The sequence below is a fragment of the Salvelinus fontinalis genome, chromosome 32 (genome assembly GCF_029448725.1).
Source record: "Salvelinus fontinalis isolate EN_2023a chromosome 32, ASM2944872v1, whole genome shotgun sequence".
NCBI classification, from domain to species: Eukaryota; Metazoa; Chordata; class Actinopteri; order Salmoniformes; family Salmonidae; genus Salvelinus; species Salvelinus fontinalis.
This window is the reverse complement of record NC_074696.1, coordinates 29926963-29953870: the sequence shown is the minus strand read 5'-3', so window position 1 is coordinate 29953870 and position 26908 is coordinate 29926963. Positions and strand designations below refer to the sequence as shown.

General features: G+C 44.2%; 1 protein-coding gene across 1 annotated transcript; it reads right to left on the bottom strand.

Annotated features, from left to right (window-relative positions):
- Nucleotides 1-20868: 20868 nt before the first annotated feature.
- On the bottom strand, nt 20869-24925 carry LOC129831056 (endothelin-2-like). The gene is made up of 4 exons (XM_055894061.1): nt 24680-24925; nt 23338-23614; nt 22607-22711; nt 20869-22367 (listed from the first exon to the last, which is right to left on the bottom strand). Exons 1-4 carry the CDS (start codon nt 24744-24746, stop codon nt 22274-22276), a joined length of 543 nt encoding a protein of 180 aa, XP_055750036.1. The 5' UTR covers nt 24747-24925; the 3' UTR covers nt 20869-22273.
- Nucleotides 24926-26908: the final 1983 nt, after the last annotated feature.

The window sequence follows — 26908 nt, the reverse complement described above, 5'->3', positions numbered from 1 at the left end:
AGATAAACTTAGAGTGGAAAATGAAAACAATGCGTCTGAGGCTGTGGTATTTGGGTGGTACCCACCCAGTAGTGTGCACGCTGAATGTCAGCCAGAGGGTTCAGGCCTGGTGTAGATGTAGGTCTCTTATAGGATCTGGCCAATGGCTTAGTTACTGTAACTTATCCAGTGCTGCAGTATGTGGTTAAGAATAATATTTGTACTTTTACATTGTAGTCATTTAGCAGACGCTTGTCACGTTCCTGACCTATTTCTGTTAGTTTGTTGTATGTGTTAGTTGGTCAGGACGTGAGTTTGGGTGGGCATTCTATGTTTTCTGTTTCTATGTTGGTTTAAGGGTTGCCTGGTATGGCTCTTAATTAGAGGCAGGTGTTTGGCGTTCCTCTAATTGAGAGTCATATTTAGGTAGGTTGTTTCACTGTGTTCGTTTTGGGTGGTTGTCTCCTGTGTCGGTGTTTGTCGCACCATACGGGACTGTTCGGTTTGTTTTTGTACATCGTCATTTTGTGTAGTCTATTTTTCCCTGTTCGTGCGTTCTTCGTGTTTTATGTAAGTTCCATGTCCCTGTCTGTCTATTCCGTTTTGTTATTTTGTTAATCATTCAAGTGTATTTCGTTTCGTGTTTTTTCCGTCTTGTTAATTAAAATTATGTATTCACAACCCGCTGCGCCTTGGTCGAATCACTACTCCTCCTTTTCGGTTGAAGAGGAGGAGGACTACCGTTACAGAACCACCCACCAAACCCGGATCAAGCAGCGGGTAAACGGACAGCACGAAACAGGATTTCTGGTCTTGGGAGGAAATCATAGAAGGAAAGGGATAATGGGCTAAAGTTGGAGTAAATCACCGCCCATGGGAACAGCTGGAGGCAGCTCGGAGAGTTATGAGGGGACGTGTCTAGCACGGAAGCCCGAAAAGCCCGTGAGTACTGCCCAAAAATTTCTTGGGGGGGGGCTAAGAGGTAGTGGGCCAAGGGCAGGTAGGAGACCTGCGCCCACTTCCCAGGCTAACCGTGGAGAGCGGGAGTACGGGCAGACGCCGTGTTACGCAGTAGAGCGCACGGTGTCTCCTGTATGTGTGCATAGCCCAGTGCGGGTTATTCCACCTCCCCGCACTGGTAGGGCTAGATTGAGCATTGAGCCAAGTGCCATGAAGCCGGCTCTACATATCTGGCCACCAGTACGTCTCCTTAGGCCGGCTTACATGGCACCAGCCTTACGGATGGTGTCCCCGGTTCGCCTACATAGCCCGGTGCGGGTTATTCCACCTCCCCGCACTGGTCGGGCGACGGGGAGCATTCAACCAGGTAAGGTTGGGCAGGCTCGGTGCTCAAGGGAGCCAGTACGCCTGCACGGTCCGGTATTTCCGGCGCTACCTCCCCGCCCCAGCCCAGTACCACAAGTGCCTACACCAGGCTTCCAGTGCGTTTCCAGAGCCCTGTTCCTCCTCCACGCACTCTCTCTATGGTGCGTGTCTCCAGCCCGGTGCCTCCAGTTCCGGCACCACGCACTAAGCCACCTGTGCGTCTCCAGAGCCCTGTACACACTGTTCCTTCTCCCCGTACTCGTCCTGATGTGCGTGCACTCAGCCCGGTGCCACCAGTGCCGGTATCACGCACCAGGCATATAGTACGCTTTGAGAGTCCAGTGTGCCCTGCCCCTGCTCCCCGCACTAGGCTTGAAGTGCGTGTCTCCAGTCCGGTGCCTCCAGTTCCGGCACCACGCACCAGGCCTACAGTGCGTATCAGCCGGCCAGAGTCTGCCGTCTGCTCAACGGCGCCTAAACTGTCCGTCTGCCAAGCGCCGCATGAACTGCCCGTCTGCCATGAGCCTACAGAGCCTTCTGCCAGACAGGAGCAGCCAAAGCCTTCCGCCAGACAGGATCAGTCTGAGCCATCCGTCTCCGCAGCGCCATCTGAGCCATCCGTCTGTCCCGAGCCATTAGAGCCGCCCGTCTCAGTCAGTCAGGAGCCGCTAGAGCCATTCGTCAGTCAGGATCTGCCAGAGCCGCCAACCAGACAGGATCTGCCAGAGCCGCCAACCAGACAGGATCTGCCAGAGCCGCCAACCAGACAGGATCTGCCAGAGCTGTTAGCCAGCCATGAGCGTCCAGAGCCGTCAGCCAGCCATGAGCGTCCAGAGCCGTCAGCCAGCCATGAGCGTCCAGAGCCGTCAGCCAGCCATGAGCGTCCAGAGCCGTCAGCCAGCCATGAGCGTCCAGAGCCGTCAGCCAGCCATGAGCGTCCAGAGCCGTCAGCCAGTCATGAGCTGTCCCTCAGCCCAGAGCGGCTATTTATCCAGAACTGCCCCTCAGTCCAGAGCTGTCTCTCTGTCCGGAGCTGCCTTTCAGTCCGGAGTTGCCCCTCTATCCTGAGCTACCTCTCTATCCTGAGCTACCTCTCTATCCTGAGCTACCTCTCTATCCTGAGCTACCTCTCTATCCTGAGCTACCTCTCTGTCCTGAGCTATCCCTCTGTCCTGAGCTATCCCTCTATCCCGGTGCTGCCCCTTGTCTCAATGTTACCCAAAAGATTAAGTGGGTGTAATATGAGGGTGGTCATTTGTAGGGTGAGATGTAAGCTGGGATTGACTATGGTGGGGTGGGGACCTCGCCCTGAGCCTGAGCCACCACCGTGGTCAGATGCCCACCCAGACCCTCCCCTAGACTTTGTGCTGGTGCGCCCGGAGTTCGCACCTTAAGGGGGGGGTTATGTCGGTTGTTGGTTTAATGTTGGTTTAAGGGTTGCCTGGTATGGCTCTTAATTAGAGGCAGGTGTTTGGCGTTCCTCTAATTGAGAGTCATATTTAGGTAGGTTGTTTCACAGTGTTCGTTGTGGGTGGTTGTCTCCTGTGTCAGTGTTTGTCGCACCATACGGGACTGTTCGGTTTGTTTTTGTACATCGTCATTTTGTGTAGTCTATTTTTTCCTGTTCGTGCGTTCTTCGTGTTTTATGTAAGTTCCATGTCCCTGTCTGTCTATTCCGTTTTGTTATTTTGTTAATCATTCAAGTGTATTTCGTTTCGTGTTTTTTCCGTCTTGTTAATTAAAATTATGTATTCACAACCCGCTGCGCCTTGGTCGAATCACTACTCCTCCTTTTCGGTTGAAGAGGAGGAGGACTACCATTACAACGCTCTTCCTTTCATTCACATTCCATTCATGGCACATAACACTGACAAAGGTTTGACAGGGTTTTGGCTTGTGGCCTAGGTCACTTATAAAGTGTTATGTGCCTTATTGAATGTGAAAAATGTGTGTATGAACCAGGTATTACTGTATACACTAGAAAAAAACGGTTCCTAAAGGCTTCTTCAGCTGTCTGAATAGGAGAATCGTTTTTGGCTACAGGCAAAAAGAAAATGTGGTTCCAGATAGAACCCTTTTAGGTTCCATGTATAACTTTCTATAGAAGGGGTTCTACATGGAACCAAAATGGGTTCTAACTAGGACCAGCACTTAAGGAATGATTTGTACCAAATACAATGCTCTGAGTTTTAGAGATGTTCAGGACCAGTGGGATGGAATGTGAAAAATGTGTGTATGAACTAGGTATTACTGTGTACACTATAAAAAAAGGGTTCCTAAAGGGTTCTTCAGCTGTCCCCATAGGATGACCCTTTTCGGTTCCATGTAGAACCTGCTGTAGAAAGGGTTCTACATGGAACCAAAAGGGGTTATACCTAAAACCAAAAAGGCTTCTTCTAAGGGTTCTACTATGGGGAAGGCTGAAGAACCCATTAAGGTTCTAGATAGCACCTTTTTTCTAAGAGTGTAGATCATTACACAATGTTTTTATTAAGATGACAAGCGATGACATTTCAATGTTTTGGTTTCAGGTGGCCAGTGGCCGAGCTTACTTATCCAGTACTATGTGCCTAAAGGGAATGTGAATAAGAGGATGAACATTCTCCCATGTAGGCGTTACTGTGATGCACAATGATGACCTTTCAATGTCTTTGAGGCATTTTCTGCAGGTCAAGATATCAACGGCAACAGGGTAACATCAGATCAACGATAGAGTGGCAAAGTTTGATCTAAATGTGTGTTTGCCTACGTGTGAGTGTGTGTCTGTGTGCGTGCATGCATGCGTATGTGCTTGTGTGTATGTGTGTGTTTATGAGTGTTTCTTTGCCTGTGATTAAAAACAAAATTATGCGATTAAGGAAGAGTGGGGCATTATTTGAAGAGTATCCAAATAGTTTGTCACCAGCAGGTTACTGAAAGTAGATAGCCCAATCTCTTAGGCGGTGTCCTGAGCATTGCATGTTGGTCTTGAGTAAAATAGTTAATATACTGTACATTACCGTCCGCCCGCCCGCATGCAGGCCTGTGCATGTGTGCAAGTGTGTGTGTGTCAGCTCATCCATGTGTGTGTGTGTGAATGTGTGTGTGTGTGTGTGTGTGTGTGCGTGTGTGTGTCTCCCATGGGGAATCCTTCTATCCAGATTAGATTAAGATTTGGCACTAATGTTGTGGACCTTTCACTGCCACAGGTGACTGTAGAGGAAGGTCATGAAAATGTCATATCTCAATATGGATGCTGACGCTAGAAGATTAACAAAATAATTAGGATGATTCCCTGTGTGACTTAATGGAAGGGTGACGAATGATGCCATTTGGATGCAAATCATGTTGATGTTATGTCTGTTTAATAAGGCGTCCAGGATGAACATCCCCATATTACCATCTTCAATGGACCAGCCCGGATCCCTCTAACTATCATTCGCTACAGTAGTGAGTGTGTGCTGAGCATAGGAATAGAAATCTAATAAATTGTCTACAAAAAAAAATATTCTTATACTCCCATAGCGTAAACTGTATACTTCTTAAACTAGGGTATTCTAATCTAAACCCATATGTGTTTGGCATCTTATATGGTGCCAGATGCTTTAATATAAATTCAATCAATCAATAGAACTAGAACACAGTAAAACAGTGTTGGTGTTCATGGCCCTCTGGAATCACTAGATCTGGTGAGATGCTAAACAGAGATGACCAGGAGACAGAGTAGTACTGTGCCCTGTCTGCCAGCTAAGACATGGGTAGGGCATGGTGTCCCCTGGTTGCCTTCAGCATTGACGTCACCCGTCTAAAGAAAGTCCACCAGCATCCTGCAGAACAGGTAGATGTAGATGGGAGATCTGGCTAGAAGTAAGAACAGGGCTACAGAGATGTCAGAGGGTTCAAATGAAGGATCAATGATGTCACCAGCTAATGCTAGCCTAGTGGTTAGGGCGTTGGACTAATAACCAAAATGTTTGCTGGTTCGAATACACAAGGTGAAAAATCTGTTGGTGCCCTTGAGCAAGGCATTTAACAGTAATTTACTTTAGGAGTGCTGTACTACTATGGCTGACCCTGTAAAACAACACACTTAACTGCACCTACCCGGTGTGAAGATAGCAGCGCAGCATTATGAGAATTTTATCGATTGTTACTATAAATGAATTCTTATACTGTAGTTATAATCCCATTCATAGTCATCATTACTGTACAATTACCATTATTGGATTTCATGCTATTCCAGGCAATTATCACTATATGTCACTAGGAATGTGGAAGAAATCAGTGGAAAAATACTTCTTTGTCATCAAGTCATGAACATTCCAGTGGGCTGATGTGTAAAAGGCCAACAATGATCATGCCAGCTAGTGTAACTGACCGTATCCATGATGACGGCTAAAGGTGATGAGTTCCCCCTCATTGGTAGGAGAACTACCTGTCCTATTGGAAACCATTCACTTTAGACAAGGTTGTGGTATTATTGGGCAGACGAGATGGTGTTGATTCGTACAAATGGCCATGATCCGTGGTGGAAAAAGTACTACATTGTCATACTTGAGTAAAAGTAAAGATACCTTAATAGAAAATGACTCAAGTAAAAATGAAAGTCACCCAGTAAAATACTTCTTGAGTAAAAGTCTAAGTATTTGGTTTGAAATATACTTAAGTATCAAAAGTAAATGTAATTGCAAAAATATACTTAAGTATCAAATTAAAAGTATAAATTATTTGAAATTGCTTATATTAAGCATATCAGATGGCACAATTGTCAATTTATTTTACAATTTATTTTTTGATAGCCAGATCAGAGGCTGTAGGCATGACCAGGGATGTTCTCGTGATTGCGTGAAGTGCGTGAATTGGACCATTTTCCTGTCCTGCTAAGCATTCAAAATGTAACCAGTACTTTTGGGTGCCAGTGAAAATGGATGGAGTAAAAAGTACATTATTTTCTTTAGGAATGTAGTGATGTAAAAGTAGTCAAAAATCTAAATAGTAAAGTAAAGTGCACATACACCAAAAAAGGACTTATTAACTACTATGAATTACTTTAAAGTAATTTTACTTAAGTACTTTACACTACTGGCAATAATCATACAAAGGACAATGAGCCCTCCTTAGAAATCAGTCTGTAATAGTTACATCACTTTAGACAACTATGGGATTATCTCTGACTGAACAAACAAGGGCGATCAGACAAGACAACTATACATTATGGCAATCAGACTAGACTCTACATATATACGTCATCAAGGTCTAGACCTGTGTAACGGTAGTGATATCCTTACATATAATCAATCAATTTTATTTTATATAGCCCTTCGTACATCAGATAATATCTCGAAGTGCTGTACAGAAACCCAGCCTAAAACCCCAAACAGCTAGAATGCAGGTGTAGAAGCACGGTGGCTAGGAAAAACTCCCTAGAAAGGCCAAAACCTAGGAAAAAACCTAGAGAGGAACCAGGCTATGAGGGGTGGCCAGTCCTCTTCTGGCTGTGCCGGGTGGAGATTATAACAGAACTATGCCAAGATGTTCAAAAATGTTCATAAGTGACAAGCATGGTCAAATAATAATCATGAATAATTTTCAGTTGGCTTTTCATAGCTGATCATTAAGAGTTGAAAAACAACAGGTCTGGGACAGGTGGCGGTTCCATAACCGCAGGCAGAACAGCTGAAACTGGAATAGCAGCAAGGCCAGGCGGACTGGGGACAGCAAGGAGTCACCACGGGCGGCAGTCCCGACGCATGGTCCAGGGCCCAGGTCCTCCGAGAGAAAGAAAGAGAGAAGGAGAAAATTAGAGAGAGCCAAGATTTTCAAAATGTTCATAAATGACAAGCATGGTCAAATAATAATCAGGAATAAATCTCAGTTGGCTTTTCATAGCCGATCATTAAGAGTTGAAAACAGCAGGTCTGGGACAGGTAGGGGTTCCATAACCGCAGGCAGAAGAGTTGAAACTGGAATAGCAGCAAGGCCAGGCGGACTGGGGGCAGCAAGGAGTCACCACGGCCGGTAGTCCCGACGTATGGTCCTAGGGCTCAGGTCCTCCGAGAGAAAGAGAGAAGGAGAAAATTAGAGAGAGCCAAGATTTTCAAAATGTTCATAAATGACAAGCATGGTCAAAAAATAATCAGGAATAAATCTCAGTTGGCTTTTCATAGCCGATCATTAAGAGTTGAAAACAGCAGGTCTGGGACAGGTAGGGGTTTCGTAACCGCAGGCAGAAACAGTTGAAACTGGAATAGCAGCAAGGCCGGGCGGACTGGGGACAGCAAGGTGTCAGCATGCCCGGTAGTCCTGACGTATGGTCCTAGGGCTCAGGTTCTCAGAGAGAAAGAGAGAACGAGAGAATTAGAGAGAGCATACTTAAATTCACACAGGACACTGGATAAGACAGGAGAAGTATTCCAGGTATAACCAACTGACCCTAGCCCCCCGACACATAAACTACTGCAGCATAAATACTGGAGGCTGAGACAGGAGCGGTCAGGAGACACTGTGGCCCCATCCGAAGAAACCCCCGGACAGGGCCAAACAGGAAGGATATAACCCCACCCACTCTGCCAAAGCACAGCCCCCACACCACTAGGGGATATCCTCAACCACCAACTTACAATCCTGAGACAAGGCCGAGTATAGCCCACAAAGGTCTCCACCACAGCACAACCAGGGGGGGGCGCCAACCCAGACAGGAAGTTCACGTCAGTAACTCAACCCACTCAAGTGACGCACCCCTCCTAGGGACGGCATGAAAGAGCACCAGCAAGCCAGTGACTCAGCCCCAGTAACAGGGTTAGAGGCAGAGAATCCCAGTGGAGAGAGGGGAACCGGCCCTGGAGAGACAGCAAGGGCGGTTCGTTGCTCCAGAGCCTTTCCGTTCACCTTCACACTCCTGGGCCAGACTACACTCAATCATATGACCTACTGAAGAGATAAGTCTTCAGTAAAGACTTAAAGGTTGAGACTGAGTCTGCGTCTCTCACATGGGTAGGCAGACTGTTCCATAAAAATGGAGATCTATAGGAGAAAGCCCTGCCTCCAGCTGTTTGCTTAGAAATTTTAGGGACAATTAGGAGGCCTGCGTCTTGTGACCGTAGCGTACGTGTAGGTATGTACGCCAGGACCAACTCGGAAAGATAGGTAGGAGCAAGCCCATGTAACGCTTTAAAGGTTAACAGTAAAACCTTGAAATCAGCCCTTGCCTTAACGGGAAGCCAGTGTAGGGAAGCTAGCACTGGAGTAATATGATCAAATATCTTGGTTCTAGTCAGGATTCTAGCAGCCGTATTTAGCACTAACTGAAGTTTATTTAGTGCTTTATCCGGGTAGCCGGAAAGTAGAGCATTGCAGTAGTCTAACCTAGAAGTAACAAATGCATGGATTAATTTTTCTGCATCATTTTTGGACAGAAAATTTCTGATTTTTGCAATGTTACGTAGATGGAAAAAAGCTGTCCTTGAAACAGTCTTGATATGTTCGTCAAAAGAGAGATCAGGGTCAAGAGTAACGCCGAGGTCCTTCACAGTTTTATTTCAGACGACTTTACAACCATCAAGATGAATTGTCAGATTTAACAGAAGATCTCTTTGTTTCTTGGGACCTAGAACAAGCATCTCTGTTTTGTCCGAGTTTAAAAGTAGAAAGTTTTCAGCCATCCACTTCCTTATGTCTGAAACACAGGCTTCTAGCGAGGGCAATTTTGGGGCTTCACCATGTTTCATTGAAATGTACAGCTGTGTGTCATCCGCATAGCAGTGAAAGTTAACATTATGTTTTCGAATAACATCCCCAAGAGGTAAAATATATAGTGAAAACAATAGTGGTCCTAAAACGGAACCTTGAGGAACACCGAAATGTACAGTTGATTTGTCAGAGGACAGACCATTCACAGAGACAAACTGATATCTTTCCGACAGGTAAGATCTAAACCAGGCCAGAACTTGTCCGTGTAGACCAATTTGGGTTTCCAGTCTCTCCAAAAGAATGTGGTGATCGATGGTGTCAAAGGCAGCACTAAGGTCTAGTAGCACGAGGACAGATGCAGAGCCTCGGTCTGACGCCATTAAAAGGTCATTTACCACCTTCACAAGTGCAGTCTCAGTGCTATGATGGGGTCTAAAACCAGACTGAAGCATTTCGTATACATTGTTTGTCTTCAGAAAGGCAGTGAGTTGCTGCGCAACAGCTTTTTCTAAAAATTTTGAGAGGAATGGAAGATTCGATATAGGCCGATAGTTTTTTATATTTTCCGGGTCAAGGTTTGGCTTTTTCAAGAGAGGCTTTATCACTGCCACTTTTAGTGAGTTTGGTACACATCCGGTGGATAGAGAGCTGTTTATTATGTTCAACATAGGAGGGCCAAGCACAGGAAGCAGCTCCTTCAGCAGTTTAGTAGGAATAGGATCCAGTATGCAGCTTGAAGGTTTAGAGGCCATGATTATTTTCATCATTGTGTCAAGAGATATAGTACTAAAACACTTAAGTGTCTCTCCCGATCCCAGGCCCTCGCAGAGCTGTGCAGATCCAGGACAGCTAAGCCCTGGAGGAATACGCAGATTCAAAGAGGAGTCCGTAATTTGCTTTCTAATGGTCATGATCTTTTCCTCAAAGAAGTTCATGAATTTATTACTGCTGAAGTGAAAGCCATCCTCTCTTGGGGAATGCTGCTTTTTAGTTAGCTTTGCAACAGTATCAAAAATAAATTTTGGATTGTTCTTATTTTCCTCGATTAAGTTGGAAAAGTAGGATGATCGAGCAGCAGTGAGGGCTCTTCGGTACTGCACGGTACTGTCTTTCCAAGCTAGTCGGAAGACTTCCAGTTTTGTGTGGCGCCATTTCCGTTCCAATTTCCTGGAAGCTTGCTTCAAAGCTCGGGTATTTTCTGTATACCAGGGAGCTAGTTTCTTATGACAAATGTTTTTCGTTTTTAGGGGTGCAACTGCATCTAGGGTATTGCGCAAGGTTAAATTGAGTTCCTCAGTTAAGTGGTTAACTGATTTTTGTCCTCTGACGTCCTTGGGTAGGCAGAAGGAGTCTGGAAGGGCATCAAGGAATTTTTGTGTTGTCTGAGAATTTATAGCACGACTTTTGATGCTCCTTGGTTGGGGTCTGAGCAGATTATTTGTTGCGATTGCAAACGTAATAAAATGGTGGTCCGATAGTCCAGGATTATGTGGAAAAACATTAAGATCTACAACATTTATTCCATGGGACAAAACTAGGTCCAGAGTATGACTGTGGCAGTGAGTAGGTCCAGAGACATGTTGGACAAAACCCACTGAGTCGATGATGGCTCCGAAAGACTTTTGGAGTGGGTCTGTGGACTTCTCCATGTGAATATTAAAATCACCAAAAATTAGAATATGATCTGCTATGACTACAAGGTCTGATAGGAATTCAGGAAACTCAGAGAGGAACGCTGTATATGGCCCAGGAGGCCTGTAAACAGTAGCTATAAAAAGTGATTGAGTAGGCTGCATAGATTTCATGACTAGAAGCTCAAAAGTCGAAAACGCCATTTTTTTTTTTATAAATTGAAATTTGCTATCGTAGATGTTAGCAACACCTCCGCCTTTGCGGGATGCACGGGGGATATGGTCACTAGTGTAACCAGGAGGTGAGGCCTCATTTAACACAGTAAATTCATCAGGCTTAAGCCATGTTTCAGTCAGGTCAATCACATCAAGATTATGATCAGTGATTAGTTCATTGACTATGACTGCCTTTGAAGTGAGGGATCTAACATTAAGTAACCCTATTTTGAGATGTGAGGTATCACGATCTCTTTCAATAATGGCAGGAATGGAGGAGGTCTATATCCTAATAAGATTGCTAAGATTGCTAAGATTGCCATGTTTAGTTTTGCCCAACCTAGGTCGAGGCACAGACACAGTCTCAATGGGTATGGCTGAGCTGACTACACTGACTGTGCTATTGGCAGACTCCACTAAGCTGGCAGGTTGGCTAACAGCCTGCTGCCTGGCCTGCACCCTATTTCATTGTGGGGCTAAAGGAGTTAGAGCCCTATCTATGTTGGTAGATAAGATGAGAGCACCCCCCATATAACCATTACCATATGCAAGCATCATCTACAGTGAGTGTCCTGACTGTCTACTCAATATCAGCCTATACAGTTGAAGGTAGTCCATATCATAAACAGTCCTAATTACAACCTACCAGTAAATGTACACTCCCCTACTTATTGTTATGTTTTACATTTATTTAACTAGGCAAGTCAGTTATGAACAAATTCTTATTTTCAATAACTGCCTAGGAACAGTGGGTTAACTTCCTTGTTTAGTGGCAGAACGACAGATTTTTACCTTGTCAGCTCGGGGATTTGATCTTGCAACCTTACGGTTACTAGTCCAACGCTCATTGAAGCTAAAACGTTTCATTTGGCTCTATACTTCAGCATTCTCATATGAGGCAACAGTACATAATGTCACCTATTGTTTTAGGGTATTTTCATACATATCTGTTTTATAGTTTATAAATGAAAGCACTTCATGTGTCTTGTCCCCTTATTTGAAAGATCATACCCCCAAGACACGCTAACCTCTCACCTTTTCCTAATAGCAAGGGTATGATATTTTTGCCTCTGTAACTTTCTCACTCATCATTATTCACAATTCATTCAGGATTATCCATAATCATGGTAGCATCCACATAGAAGTGTTCAGAAACATATTCTAGTTCTTATTTACAATAAAAGTAACTCCAAAATGACACAATACAGTATTTACCTGTCATTTCTACTAGGCACAACATAATCTGAAACAAAACCAAAACAAACTGCAAATGCATCAAACAAGTTTGTAGTCACACGCTTGAGGTAGTCGTGGTGTGTAAAATACTAAACTTTTGACTACTTTAATACACATATAACTGAATTTGTACAAATCCTAATGACACTTTCAAATGGGGGGACTAGATACATGAAGTGCTTTCATTTATAAACAGTGAGGTGTATGTGTAATTTATTCTACAGTACTACTGTATATACTACTAAGTAGTAACTACTTTATCTTTCAGACTTTTTTTTGTACATGGGTCTTCACATCCATAAACAATGTAGTTGAATTTAGTCATGGTTGTTGTGTGTCGTCACAGTAAAGTGATTCTATCACATAAACTGGCATTGCTTCACAGATAGCAGTCAGTCAGGCCTCAGTTACATTTATTTATGGCAAGAATGGAAAATCCCCATTATGCCAAGTTTCAAGAACGAAACCTCCACCTTTTATATAACAAAACCATCTCCTTTATCATTTCCTGTAGATCTTACTGTATTTTACCTGCACTAGAGGGATTCCCAGAAAGTTCTTATTCACATTTAGAGAATTGTTTAAATGTGCTATAACAGAATGTTGATGTGTAAGTGCTTCTGAAACCAGCTTTAACTTCCAAAAAACTTCTTACACATTTGTCATGATTTTTATAGCCAACGTGAGAAAGAATACCCCAGACAATAATTTAAACTTTCACACAGTTACAGACAAATGTATGTTTATGAAGTCCGGGAATACTGATCAGGTGAAGTTAAATTACTCTGATGAAAGCAACAGGTAGGAGAAAGACCTGAACGTGTCCACTTCACAAAGCTCTTCAGAATGCCCCCTACCCAGCAAATTAAACAGCATTTGGCAGATTGTGTGACTGTCGATCGTTGGATGATTAATAACGCTGGACACATTCTGAGAATGCCTCTCTCTGCCCCCCTCCCCTCTCTCTCCCTCTCTCTATCTCCTCTCTCTCTCGCGCGCTCCCCCCTCTCTCTATCTCCTCTCTCTCGTTCTTTATCTCTCTCTCTTTCTTTCTCTCGTTCTCTCTCTCGCTCTTTCTTTGTTTCTCTCTCTTCCTCTCTCTCTCTGTGGGGCACATACAGGAGCTAGGTCGCCCTCCTGCAGCCTTGAGAAGGTGATAACATTCTTAATAAGTAACTGAGTAAAGAGCCCCAGCAGTCTGGAAGGAGATGGCCTGAGGCCTTACCTTGGTGGTGGCGACTGGGTAAAATGGTTATTTAACCGTAACAGAAACAAGCTCTAGACCTGTGCAAAGGTAGTGATGTGCTTACATGTAGCCATGGCCATATTTAAGCATAGTATACAGTGACCATCTGTCTGTCTACTCAATATCAGCTCTTCTCTGTCCTGGCACCTCCTCTGACGCTAGGACAGTATCGTCCCTGCCCATCTTACAAAAATATCTGAAATCCTAACTCTACAAAGAGTATCAAAGTCCTAAACAACACACATCATCACAGCCTTGCATTTTTCTTGGAGGGAGTTTCAATGTCCTCTGTCGTTCTCCGAAGAGAGCAAACACCTGGTTCACTGTTTCACAGCCTTCCTCATTTACTGTGAGATAAAGGGAGAGGAAATAACAAGTGTGAGGTTTGACAACTCTCCAGCCTTCAGCCTTTCAAAACATACATCAATGGCCCTAACTGACCTTGGTTGGCAGTAAACACAAGTATGATGATTGCTACATTGTAAGCCACATACAGTACATTACCCACAGTAGCCTGACTAGTAGTAGTAGCATCCTTAACAGCAGTAGCCTAAAGAGCACATTGATATACACTACCATTCAAATGTTTGGGGTCACTTATGTCCTCTTGCTCAGTTGTGCACCGGGGCCTCCCACTCCTCTTTCTATTCTGGTTAGGGCCAGTTTGTGCTGTTCTGTGAGGGGAGTATTACACAGCGTTGTACGAGATCTTCAGTTTCTTGACAATTTCTCGCATGGAATAGCCTTAATTTCTCAGAACAAGAATACACTGATGAGTTTCTGAAGAAAGTTCTTTGTTTCTGGCCATTTTGAGCCTGTAATCGAACCCACAAATGCTGATGCTCCAGATACTCAACTAGACTAAAGAATGCCAGTTTTATTGCTTCTTTAATCAGAACAACAGTTTTTAGCTGTGCTAACATAATTGCAAAAGGCTTTTCTAATGATCAATTAGCCTTTTAAAATGATAAACTTGGATTAGCTAACACAGCGTGCCACTGGAACACAGGAGGGATGTTTGCTGATAATGGGCTACGTATACATACCATTAAAAATCAGCCGTTTCCAGCTACAATGGTCATTTACAGCATTAACAATGTCTACACTGTATATCGGAGCAATTTTATGTCATTTTAATGGACAAAAAATGTGCTTTTCTTTAAAAAACAAGGACATTTCTAAGTGACCCCAAACTTTTGAATGGTAGTGCATGTATATATATTTTTTATTTTATTTAACCAGGCAAGTCAGTTAAGAACAAATTCTTATTTATAATGACGGCCTACATCAGCCAAACCCGGACGACGCTGGGTCAATTGTGCGCCACCCTATGGCAAACGGTTGTGATACAGCCTGGAATCAAACCAGGGTGTCTGTAGTGACGCCTCAAGCACTGAGATGAACGCTGCGCCACTCTAGCGCCTGCAACGCACACAACCTGCAGATATAGTACAGCATAACCATACACCCTACATGTGTGGTCCTCATCCCAGGGATGTGTGTATGTATCCACTGTCTACCTGGACACAGGGGACGAGCTGGTCTACACAGTCCCCATGGCAGGGTATGCAGGTACGGGTACAGGCCGTCCACCATCCCTCCAGCTTCCTGTGTCTGCAGTCTGCTGCTATCTCCTCTGGTGTGCTGGAGAGGACAGGAGATGGGCATCACTCACACATGTGAATGGGAAATTAAGATATCCATCTGTAGTCTGTGGGTATCCATCTGTGGCCATAGAGTGGAGGATAGTTGGTTGTTTACAGAGTGGCAGGTTGTTAACACTGTAGCACTGCATCGGACCATCCATCCGTCTCTCTCTCTCTCACCGTGTGGATATCACCTCCATCAGGTGTACGTGTGCCGGGACACAGTACAGAAACACAGATGACTATCTAAACTATGAAGCAGAAATGCCATCCAGTACAGACATGTCATCAACCGACAGTGTTTTATAAAAATAACACATCGGGTTTAGGTATCGTACGGATAAAGGAATGTTTGTTCTTAGTGGTCTGGGTTAGTGTAAGCTTGAATTATAATGACTAATTTCATACTAGCAAATTACAGAAGACATGCGATGGTTAAGAATGTAACAAAGACTTGGAGAAGAATAGAAAGCTTGGAATGTTGAGATCGTCGGCTAGGGAGGGCTCATCGGTTGACTGTGTGACTTTGTGAGTACGCGTAGAGGAGTACAATACAGTACTCGTCACAAAAATGGCACCATGTTTGTTCTTTCTACTGTACTGGCGTTGTTTACCACAGAGAGCTCTTCCATTCCGCCTACACGACAAGACATGCCGGTGGCTTTTATCCAATAAAACAACTTGACCTTAAACCTGATCCCTAACCCCTGTTTCCTTGTTGCTCATCTCAGCTCCTCTCAGCCCAGACACATAGCTGAGTAGTATCAGGAGACAGCGTCTGGCTCAAACAGCCGTGATAGCCCTGTCAGAATGTCCCCAACAACAGTCCCCCTCCAGTCCCTAACAGTCACCTCCACTAATGTCCCCGGGCTGAAACAAACCCAGGAAGTAAAGGAATGTTCAGATAGCGGTCTGTTCTAGAACTACAGTCTGCAGTCTGGGTACTGCTGTACCTTATGGCTGGAGTTGAATAACAGCAAACATATAAACACTGAGACAAACCAACATGCACACTCACAATCACCCTAACGCTCACCGACAAATGCCGACTCATACACTCACATACTGTATACGGTACATGTACACACACACACACACACACACACACACACACACACACACACACACACACACACACACACACACACACACACACACACACACACACACACACACACACACACACACACACACACACACACACACACACACAATCAGACACTTATGCACACATGCACACATACTGCATAGGCAAATAGAACAGACAAAAGCATGCATTCACACACAGGTGAACCGTGGGTAAAATCACACAATACATCCTTTTCTCACAATCGCATAAAGAAGAAAGCAGAAAAGAAAACAATACAGCAATGTTATGACAACCAAGTGATTAACTGGGCCACATTCAGTCTCCATCCATATCAGCTGTGTATCAGTTCTCCTGGCAGCAGACATGCCCCAGTTTTCCCCTTGTTTTTTCCCTCCTGTTCTCTTCTGTTCTCTCCTGCGCTGTCGGGAATTTTCCCCGGAATGTAGGAAAAGCATCCTGTTTTGGTTTCTTATACTAAGTCAGCTATTATACTAAGTCAGCTACGCTGGGGGGCCTGTGGTATCTATAATGACGTCTGTTTTTAAATACGAGAGGAAGAGAGGAAAGGAGAGGAAGGAGGTGATTGGGTGAACTATGAATGCAGACCCAGGTGCAGAGTCAGAGAGTATTGTTTGTCCCAATGTAACCCTCTTTCCCTCACTCAAACAACCTCAGGTGGACAGCAATGGACGCTCTGACTGCTCTATTGTTCCGATCTATAGTTCTGTAAGGCAGCAAGGGTCTGAATGGGTTTAGGTTATCAGGATGTTTGCTCTACTGTACGGGCAAAATACAACCATATTTTCAACCTCTGCTTGACCCAGTCCACACGTCTCAAGCTGACCACCATCATTCCTGTTCCCACGAACTCTAAGGCTACCTGCCACAATGACTACCGCCCTGGAGCACTCACATCTGTAATCATGAAGTGCTTTGAAATGCTGATTATGGCACACATCAACTCCATCATCCCAGAAACCCTAGAACCACTCAAATTTGCATACCACACCAACAGATCCATAGACAACACAGTCTCAATTGCACTGCACACTGCCGTCACCCACCTAGATAAGAGAATACCTATGTTAAAATGCTGTCAATTGACTACAGCTCAGCGTTCCACACCATAGTCCCCTCTGCAACTGGATCCTTGATTTCCTTACGAGCCGACCCCAGGTGGTGAGGGTAGGTAACATCACCTCCACCACGCTGACCCTCAACACGGGGGCGCCACAGGGGTGCGTGCCTAGTCCCCTCCTGTACTCCCTATTCATCCACAACTGTGGCCACGCACGACTCCAACACCCTTATCAAGTTTGCTGACGACACAACGATGGTAGGCCCCCTCAGGAGGTTGAAAACATCTGGCATGGGCCCTCAAATCCTCAAAATGTTCTACAGCTGCACCACTGAGAGCATCTTGGCTGGCTGCATCACTGCTTGTTATCGAAACTGCACTGCCCTCGATCGCATTACGCTACACAGAGTGGTTTGGACAGTCCAGTACATTATGGATTAGCACAGCTAACCGTTCTTCCCATTTCCCGGGAAGTTACAGCATTTTCTCCCAATGTAGCACTAATGCAATTCCACAAAATACACAACATCTGTAGCAGCAGATTGACAAGAAATAAAATAGCACATTATCCATTCAGGTTGTGGCATGGAATCGTTGAGCCCAGCTTATTTACTTCACACAAAGTCGTCATAAATTTGCAATAAAAATAGAAGGCTATATTGATTTAATATAGTGTTGAGAAGCGGCAGTGGAGTGAGGAGATGAGGAAACAGCCACTGGGCCTAGAAAAAGAGCAGAGAGAGGAAAACTCTCCTTAGTTATGATCACCCGAATGATGAAAATATTGGAATAAAGAAGGCTAATGGAATTGAAGGCATGTATCAAATTCTTGCTTATACTGAAACTCATATACAACCATTATACTAATTAGTGGACTTTGCTCTTCACTCGCGCAGTAGCCTGTCCTACTCCCAACCAAAAGCCTGTTGACATGTCTGATAATTAATCAAAGTGAATTTGTTTTGTTTCACTCTGTATATTTGGTTAACTGATCTCTGCCTGGAGAAGTGGTAGATAATTTAATCGTTTGCTCATCTATCACTAATCAGAAACATTTAGCATGCAATAATGTAGCCTAAATCAAGTGTATTATCTATCTATTGACTCAAGTAGTAGTAGCCTTATATAGAGCCTGAACTATTTTCCTATCTTCCCAATCCCACTGAAACCCCAAATCCTGTCTCCTGTCTCGCATGAAAATTCCTAACTTTATTCTGTAATCCATAGGTTGCATTATCAAAGCAGGTCTCGCCTATGCATGTCAAAATACCGCTATAACATTTCCCCCGCTTCTCTGTACTGCCTCGTATTGCTGCCCCTATGAGAGCTTCTGTAGAGAATGTGTGATCAACAAACGGTATGAGAGTAGATAAGCCTATGGATATTTTTCTAAACTGAGTTGCTCCCAATTAAGATACTGTACCTTGATATTTAAGCAATTTCTGCTCTTCATCTCCCCGATAGCCATGAACTTATCTGCTATCTGTGTAGTCAAATCGATTTTGCCAAATAGGAGATATTCTGTCATTCGTTGGAGGTTATCTAGCAAGCTTAGCAACTCATTGGAAGTTTGTTTGACTGCCGTTAAAACGTTTGTATGATTCGACAACGCTATAGCCTAGTCGGGGTATGCTCTGTGTCGAGATAGCCTAGGCCAACTGCAGAAATGCGCTGAATTAATTGAGGAACATGTTAACACAGAATTGATGAACTGCCTGTTTCGCAATTCAAAACAATGTCATTGGCGATCAAAAATTAACAATCTTATTTTGGAGAACCCTGAGTGACCACATCTTGGTTTAAGAAGCTTGAAATGGGCACTTCCGATGTTTGCAGTATTTCCAGGGACTCTTGGCATAAATATGAATTATTCCTGGTATTGAAATTTGGTAGATTTGGAGGGAAATATTAATACCACAATACATTTTGGGATCCCGAGTGGTGCAGTGGTCTAAGGCACTGCATCTGTGCTAGAGGCGTCACTACAGACCCTGGTTCGATCCTGGGCTGTATCACAACCGGCCGTGATTGGGAGTCCCATAGGGCGGCGCACAATTGGCCCAGCGTCATCCGGATTAGGGTTTGATCAGGGTAGGCCGTCATTGTAAATAAGAATTTGTTCTTAACTGACTTGTTTTCTTAAATAAAGGTTAAATAAATAAATAAAATCACTGGGGCCGAGCTCCCTGCCGTGCAGGATATCGATATCAGGCGATATGAAAGGAAGGCCTGAACAATTGTTAAAGACTCCAGCCACCCGAGCCATAGACTGTTCTTTCTGCTTCAGGACTGCAAGCAGTAAGGAGCAACAAGTCTGACATCAACAGGCTCCTGAAAAACTTTTTTTTATTTTTTTTTATTTTTTTTATATTTTATATATAGCCCTTCGTACATCAGCTAATATCTCGAAGTGCTGTACAGAAACCCAGCCTAAAACCCCAAACAGCAAGCAATGCAGCTGTAGAAGCACGGTGGCTAGGAAAAACTCCCTAGAAAGGCCAAAACCTAGGAAGAAACCTAGAGAGGAACCAGGCTATGAGGGGTGGCCAGTCCTCTTCTGGCTGTGCCGGGTGGAGATTATAACAGAACTATGCCAAGATGTTCAAAATGTTCATAAGTGACAAGCATGGTCAAATAATAATCATGAATAATTTTCAGTTGGCTTTTCATAGCCGATCATTAAGAGTTGAAAACAGCAGGTCTGGGACAGGTGGCGGTTCCATAACCGCAGGCAGAACAGTTGAAACTGGAATAGCAGCAAGGCCAGGTGGACTGGGGACAGCAAGGAGTCATCATGCCCGGTTTGCCGTGACGTATGGTCCTAGGGCTCAGGTTCTCAGAGAGAGAGAAAGAAAGAGAGAACGAGAGAATTAGAGAGAGCATACTTAAATTCACACAGGACACTGGATAAGACAGGAGAAGTACTCCAGGTATAACCAACTGACCCTAGCCCCCCGACACATAAACTACTGCAGCATAAATACTGGAGGCTGAGACAGGAGCGGTCAGGAGACACTGTGGCCCCATCCGAAGATGGGGAACAACTTCCATCCCCAAGACTAAGACTGCTAAATGTCTACATGGACTATCTGCATTGACCCTTCTATTTCTTTATTTAATTTTCTTGCACCTATTCTATGCACACTCTACACACTCACTCACTCAGCTTTGTTTTCGTGAAATTTCAGGACTTTTAGGATGGTAAAAATGTTGACCACTAAAAATCCTATTTTCCCCCAAATCTACCCCTAACCCTAACCCCTAAAAACCCTAACCCTAAACCAAAGTTCTTGTTTTCCTACCTTTTCAGGACATTTGGGTTAAATGTTAGGACTTTGGGGTCCTGATAATGTAGGAAAACAAGTACACACACACATACACACCACACACACTCCCATACAATCATCATATACACTGCTGCTACTCTGTTTATCATACTGTATATCCAGATGTCAACTTCCCCCTATACGAATCTACCCCTACCACTCCAGTATCCCTGAACATTGTAAATATGCTATTGGCACTGACCCTGGAACTGACCCTGTATATAACTCATTTACTTTCTCGTGTTATTTCTATTTCTCGTGTGTTTTTGTTCGTCTTTACTTTTTTAATAGTACTACTGATATTTATTACTGCATTTTTGGGAACGAGCTTGCAAGAAAGGCATTTCACCGTACTTGTGCACTTGACAATACAACTTGAAACAAGGATCAATTGTAATTTTGAAATAATCAAACAAATCAAGAGCATTCATTTTAGTATTTATTTCCTCACATATTAAAAGTGATAAACTCACACAACACAAATATATAAATATACCCCACAAATAAGTTAAATAAATAATTTCTGAGTTTTGTGCATGTACAGTAGATAATATGAATAGCTTGGAATAGAACAATTCATGGGTAAACATTTCCTATGGTGTCCTTGACTGCTAAACAGACTATTGAGGGTGAATTGTCCTTCTAGGGATAACAACAGTTCATAAAACAAAAGCACAGTCCAGCATTTTGATACACAAATTGCTCTAAACCCAACCCATCTAAACAACACACAAATAAATAAATAAATAAATAATATCATAAATACACAGCATTGTGATATTGGACTTGAACATCAGTGGAAGACTTGTTTTTGATGTAGTGTTTCCAGTAAATGCATTATGGTCAGACAGTGGCTGGAGTTCAGCAATCAGCCCAACCCATCTAAAGTCTACTGGACATAAAAACCCATTCCTTTGAAGGCATTAGAACAACAGTCCAGTGTCATCATTTCCTAATGGGTAATGACATTGACATTTAATGGACATTTGTTGATAGCAGAAATACAATCACTGCATATTTGGCAAGGAGCAGACCCATTGAAACCTGCTGCCTTCACTCTGTCTACAATCAAAACAATCAACAGTGGCTACAGTATGCAATAAATACGTCCGCCATCACAATAGACCTGCTTTTATCTGCTGCTACAGGAAGGCTGTGTGTATAGTAATTCCCTGTTCCTTAAAGTCACGTCCTTCATGTGTCAAATGTATTTCAAGTCATTTGAATGCATGCATGGCAATCACTATAAACTGGGAATTCATCTCTGATACAGAGGATCATATTTAGATTTTTATTCTATGATATAGTAGATGTCGTGCGACAGGTAAAGTAAGGATCAAAATCCAAATGACAATAGTGGTCAATATTTTCAAGGCACTAATGAAGTAAGCCTGTAAAGTAAACATAGGCAAACATCACTCCAGAATGCCTTGACTTGCATCCACCCATTTCATGTGCTCAGACACAGAACGTGTATTTCTGTTTAGAACATGATGACAACCCATGACCAGCACACAGTCAGTAACCATTCTAGTCCAGACTGTCACAGTTCACAGAGGACACACTTAAACCTCCCTAGTCTTCTAAGCCAGACTCTTAGCTAGATTAGTCCAAGATTTATATCCAGATAATATCCATATCCAGTCCACTGTGTGGTATACAACAATCAGCAGGCAGCCATTGGGCAGTGTTCCATCTTTGCCCTCTTCTCAGGGCCTCTCCTCTCAGGACCTCTCTGTCTTCCCGGGGGAGGACTCCCTAGACTCCTCCAGGAGGTCTTTGTTCGAATGCACTGGAGCTATTCAAGCTCCTCTTCTTCCCTCCTCCTCGTCTACCTGGTGTTCAGTCTGTTGGCTCTGGAGGCATTCTTCTTCCTGGAGGGAGAACCCTTCTCTATGGTAGCCATGTTGGATCGAACCATGTTTCTGTAAAGAACAAAGAGAGAAACATCAGGCTAAGATCAGATTCCATGTTGTCTTTTCAATAACACAAAAACACTTGCTGAATGTTTGTGGGATCACTCTATGGGCCAATAATCCTGGCCTGAAAAACATCCTCAATGGAGAATCTCCATTGGACATGCTTTTTAGTCCAGCAATAAGATTAACCTAGGTCTGAGAAACTGATCCTAAGAGGTTGTTATGGTATCTTGTTTTTCTCTTACCTGAGAGAGGTCAGTAGGTCGTTGCTGGTTGTGTCTGGACTGCTTACAGTCTGGTCCAGGGTCTGGTCTGAGGGGCCTACCACTACGAATCTGTGCTTCTCTGAGCTGCAGACAGAAATAATAACCATGTCAAAATGAAAGCAAACCAAGATAACATTATTTAGACTACTCCTTAAGGGCCATGAGACTGGATTCTGTACTACAGAATTCTATAATGCTAGCGGTGACAGACGGTTGGCTATGGATTTCAACCCAGTAATGTCAGTACTGCATGCCCTATGGCCTGTTCTCAATTACTTTTCACAGAGCAGGATAAAACCTTGTCGAGATACACAGGCTAATCCACAACCTTGGTCTGTCATAACAGCAATAACTGTGGCAATACAACAGACATACCCGCGGGTAAAACATTCCAAAAATAGTGTCACGACTAATGGACTTGTCTGTAAGGGGGCTCTAAGCCTCCAGAACATGCAGACTCTTCCCCCATCCTCCCTTCTCCCCCCATCGCTAGTTACACAACTAAAGACAATACGCCTCCTCCCTGCATCTCATCCACAAGCAGCCCTGATACATCCTGATACAGGCTGGTTAGAAACGACTGACCGACACAGATAGTCACTGGCTTGATACAATCTGGTATCTAGCAGGGAGGTAGGGAGGGGAAGGATTAGGGGAGGATGAGGGAGGGAAGGAGGGTAGAAGTTTCTTGTCTCTGAAGGTGAGCTCACCTGTTGTGGCAGAATCTGGAGCAGGTCGTGTCGGCTGGGTGGGCACATTCACATCGCCCGGTAGAGCGGCGACGTCGGGACAGGGGGCTGCCAAGACCATAGGGGATAACCTTATTGGGAGTGTTGACCCAAATGATGTCCAGGTGACAGAAGTAGATGCATTCGTTGTCCAGCCAGTTACTGCAGGAGCATCGTTTAACCCTGGTGTGGTGTGGGCTGTTCTGGGACGGGGACTGGGCAGGGAGCTCAGGCTGGCTGGATACAGGGAGCCCAAAACCTATAGAAACAGAAGTGATCATTGGTTAAGAGCCTGGTTATAACTCAGCAGATTCACCAGATGACTGTGCAATTTGGCAATCAGCACCGAGCAAATACACAATAGCCACATCCTAATCAAAATCCCTTTTCACTGATACAGAAAAGTACATGTAGGCTAACTGCCATCCCATTCTCCTATGCATCAGGTCTTGTCAAACACATTTGGACTTTGACTTATAACTAATATGTTATGAAATGTTATCCAAGTCAAACAAAGACTGAGTTGTTTTCAGTCAAATTAAGTGATAGGAGTTGAACCGTGCCAATATAATCTGTATTTTATCAGTGAGAGTGTGATTACAGCCGAGCAGGGTCTGTCTTTGTATTATATCTCTGTAAGGGGAACTGTGGGAGTAGGTCAAAGAGTCTGGCATCAGGCTGCATGTGCCATGCAGAAACTTTACAGCATGGCCATTAGCCACCCACCTCTCAGTACACCTGCCAGAGCAGGGATTAACTGCGCTGTCATTCTGAGAGGGAAACTAAGTAATAACAATACTAAGAATACATGGTGCAGCAGGAGTTTTAGCATCAGGGTGGGAGGTGGCCTAAAGGTTAGTGCATTGAGCCAGTAACTGAAAGGTTGCCGGTTCGAATACTTGAGCCGACAAGGTGAAATATCTGTCGTGTGTGCCCTTGAGCAAGGCACTTAACCTTAATTTGCTCCAGTGGTGCCGTACTACTATGGCTGACCGTGTAAAACAACACATTTCACTGCACCTATCCGGTGTGACAATAAAACATATTTTGTCATTCTGGGTTATATCATGTTATTCTGGATCTCCCAGCCCCACCACCTCACCCAATCCTGACATCTCAACTGAACTATGACCCCTCACGCTCTATTTAATAGCCTCATGAAAATAATGTAACACTGCATAATAAAACGTATACACACTGTCAGTCATTTTTATGACTAAAGAATACAAATCCACATTGTAATGTACCACCCGTAGTCCTTCTAATAGGTTCTCAACAAAGTGATATAAATGTTTAATAAAATGTTATAGATAAGATTGCTTACCCTCCTGCAGGAGCACACAGAGTGTGATGATGGTGAGAGCCGGGATGGAGTTCAGTGATAGAGTCATAGTTATTCTCTGGTAGAGTATCTCTGAAGACGCAGTATGCAATAATATCCAAGATTCCACAAGACAGTAGAGTACACACACTGGTAGAGTTAACAGTAATAGTAGCTACAGCTTTACAGTCCTGAGTGATGCCAATAAAGAGCGAGACAGAGGCAACAGGTGCTTTGTACTGCAGTATCCTCTGGCCCCACTACTTATGCACATCACTTTGTGATGTCACCTACCGTAACCACGCCTCTGCCCATGTTGTTACACAATGATCACCGTTCAGCAACTGCCTGCCTGCCTCTCACTCTTGACACATTCCAGGCACCAGGAAGAGATACGGAAAAGGAATGGACTGCTATTGGGTAGTTGTTTTAACCTTTATGGAGTATGGAGGTCATTGTCATTGACAGAGACAGAGACAGGAAATCACCAGAAAAGGCTTGGAATCTGGGAATGCTTTGGATTTTTCCGAGACATAAGGCAGGCAGGAGAGGGAAACCTGTAGGCGGAGTGAAGACCTGGTGTCATCAGTAAAAGGAAAGGCTGTAAAGATAGTGTCTGATGATGGGGACTGTTGTTTTGCATGCTGCCACTACAGGTCCTCAGGGCTGGTGTTCACAGCAGAGGGAGCAGCCCCCATGGAACAGAGAGGTCAGAGCCAGACGCATCCGGGACGACCCCACTGTCACACGCGCTATCTGTGTCGTCAATTTGACACACCTGTGACATGACCCCTGATACAGAGATAATGTAGAACACGCCACATGACCCCCAGGGGGCCCACACAAGCACACACACACACACACACACACACACACACACACACACACACACACACACACACCCTTCTGCCCATTTGCATGGTCAATCACACAGTCCTTCCACAAGAGAGCTGTGAATCTTAATCAGCCTGAGGGAAGGGAATGCCCTCCCACAGAGTGGAGTATCAATCTAGATAGACAAAATACTAGTAAAGTCATGCAAATCGTCCTGGGTATTCCTGTTCCGATCAGTCGTGATGGAAGACTATGTGATTCAGTGGTAAATTCCAGCAACACATCAGGCAGTGGAAGTGAAAGCACTACGTGTATCAGATAAAGGAGTACCAACAGATAATGCATGTAAATCCATAGTTTAAAGGATTACTGCTATGCATACTGTTGATTAGAGTGGAATATAGGTACGTTCATTCATCCACAAAGTGAAACATTATGTTGTGAGGTTCAGAGGGGTAGGCTATGTGATGCCATACTCCAATACTATAGTCTTAAGTTAAGCATCTAAAATATAAAGATTTTACAAAGTGTTGTTGAGTACAGCAAATAGCATCAGCTGCAACAAGTTCACCTGTGGTCAGTGACATTTGGATACTGACACCTCCTCTATTTCCCATAAGTAGCATTTGGATATTGAAACCTCCTATCTCTGTTACCCACGCAGCCAAATGTTGAAACTATTCCCTGCAGAACGTCAACAGCAGTTTGGGCCCAGTAATCACAGTGTTTTATATGTGTAACGGCTGATTTCCTCCTCTTCGTCCTCTTCGTACTGGGGACACCGGGCGCTCCACCGCATAACACAGTGCCTGACCAGTACGACGCCCTCTTTCTCCACGGTAAGCACGGGGAGTTGGCTCAGGTCTCCTACCTGGCTTAGCCACACACCCACCTCCAATACATTTTTGGGGCTGACTCTCGGGCTTCCAACCGCGTCGCCGTGCTGCCTCCTCATACCAGCGCCTCTCTGCCTTCGCTACCTCCAACTCTGCCCTGGGACGGCGATATTCCCCTGGCTGAGTCTAGGGTCCTTTGCCGTCCAGAATCTCCTCCCAAGTCCATGAATCCTGTGTCTTCTGCCGCTGCTGCTGCTGTCCTTTACCACTCTGCTTGGTCCTTGGTTGGTGGGTGTTTCTGTAACGGCTGATTTCCTCCTCTTCGTCTGAAGGAGGAGGTGTAGCAGGGATCGGACCAAGACGCAGAGTGGTAAGTGTCCATGTTTTAATATAATTAACTGAACACGACAAAATATACAAAATAACAAAGTAACCTAAACGAAACAGTCCCGTGTGGCACGAACACAGACACAGGAAACAAACACCCACAAACCAACAGTGAAAACAGGCAACCTAAATATGGTTCCCAATCAGAGACAATGCAAAACACCTGTCTCTGATT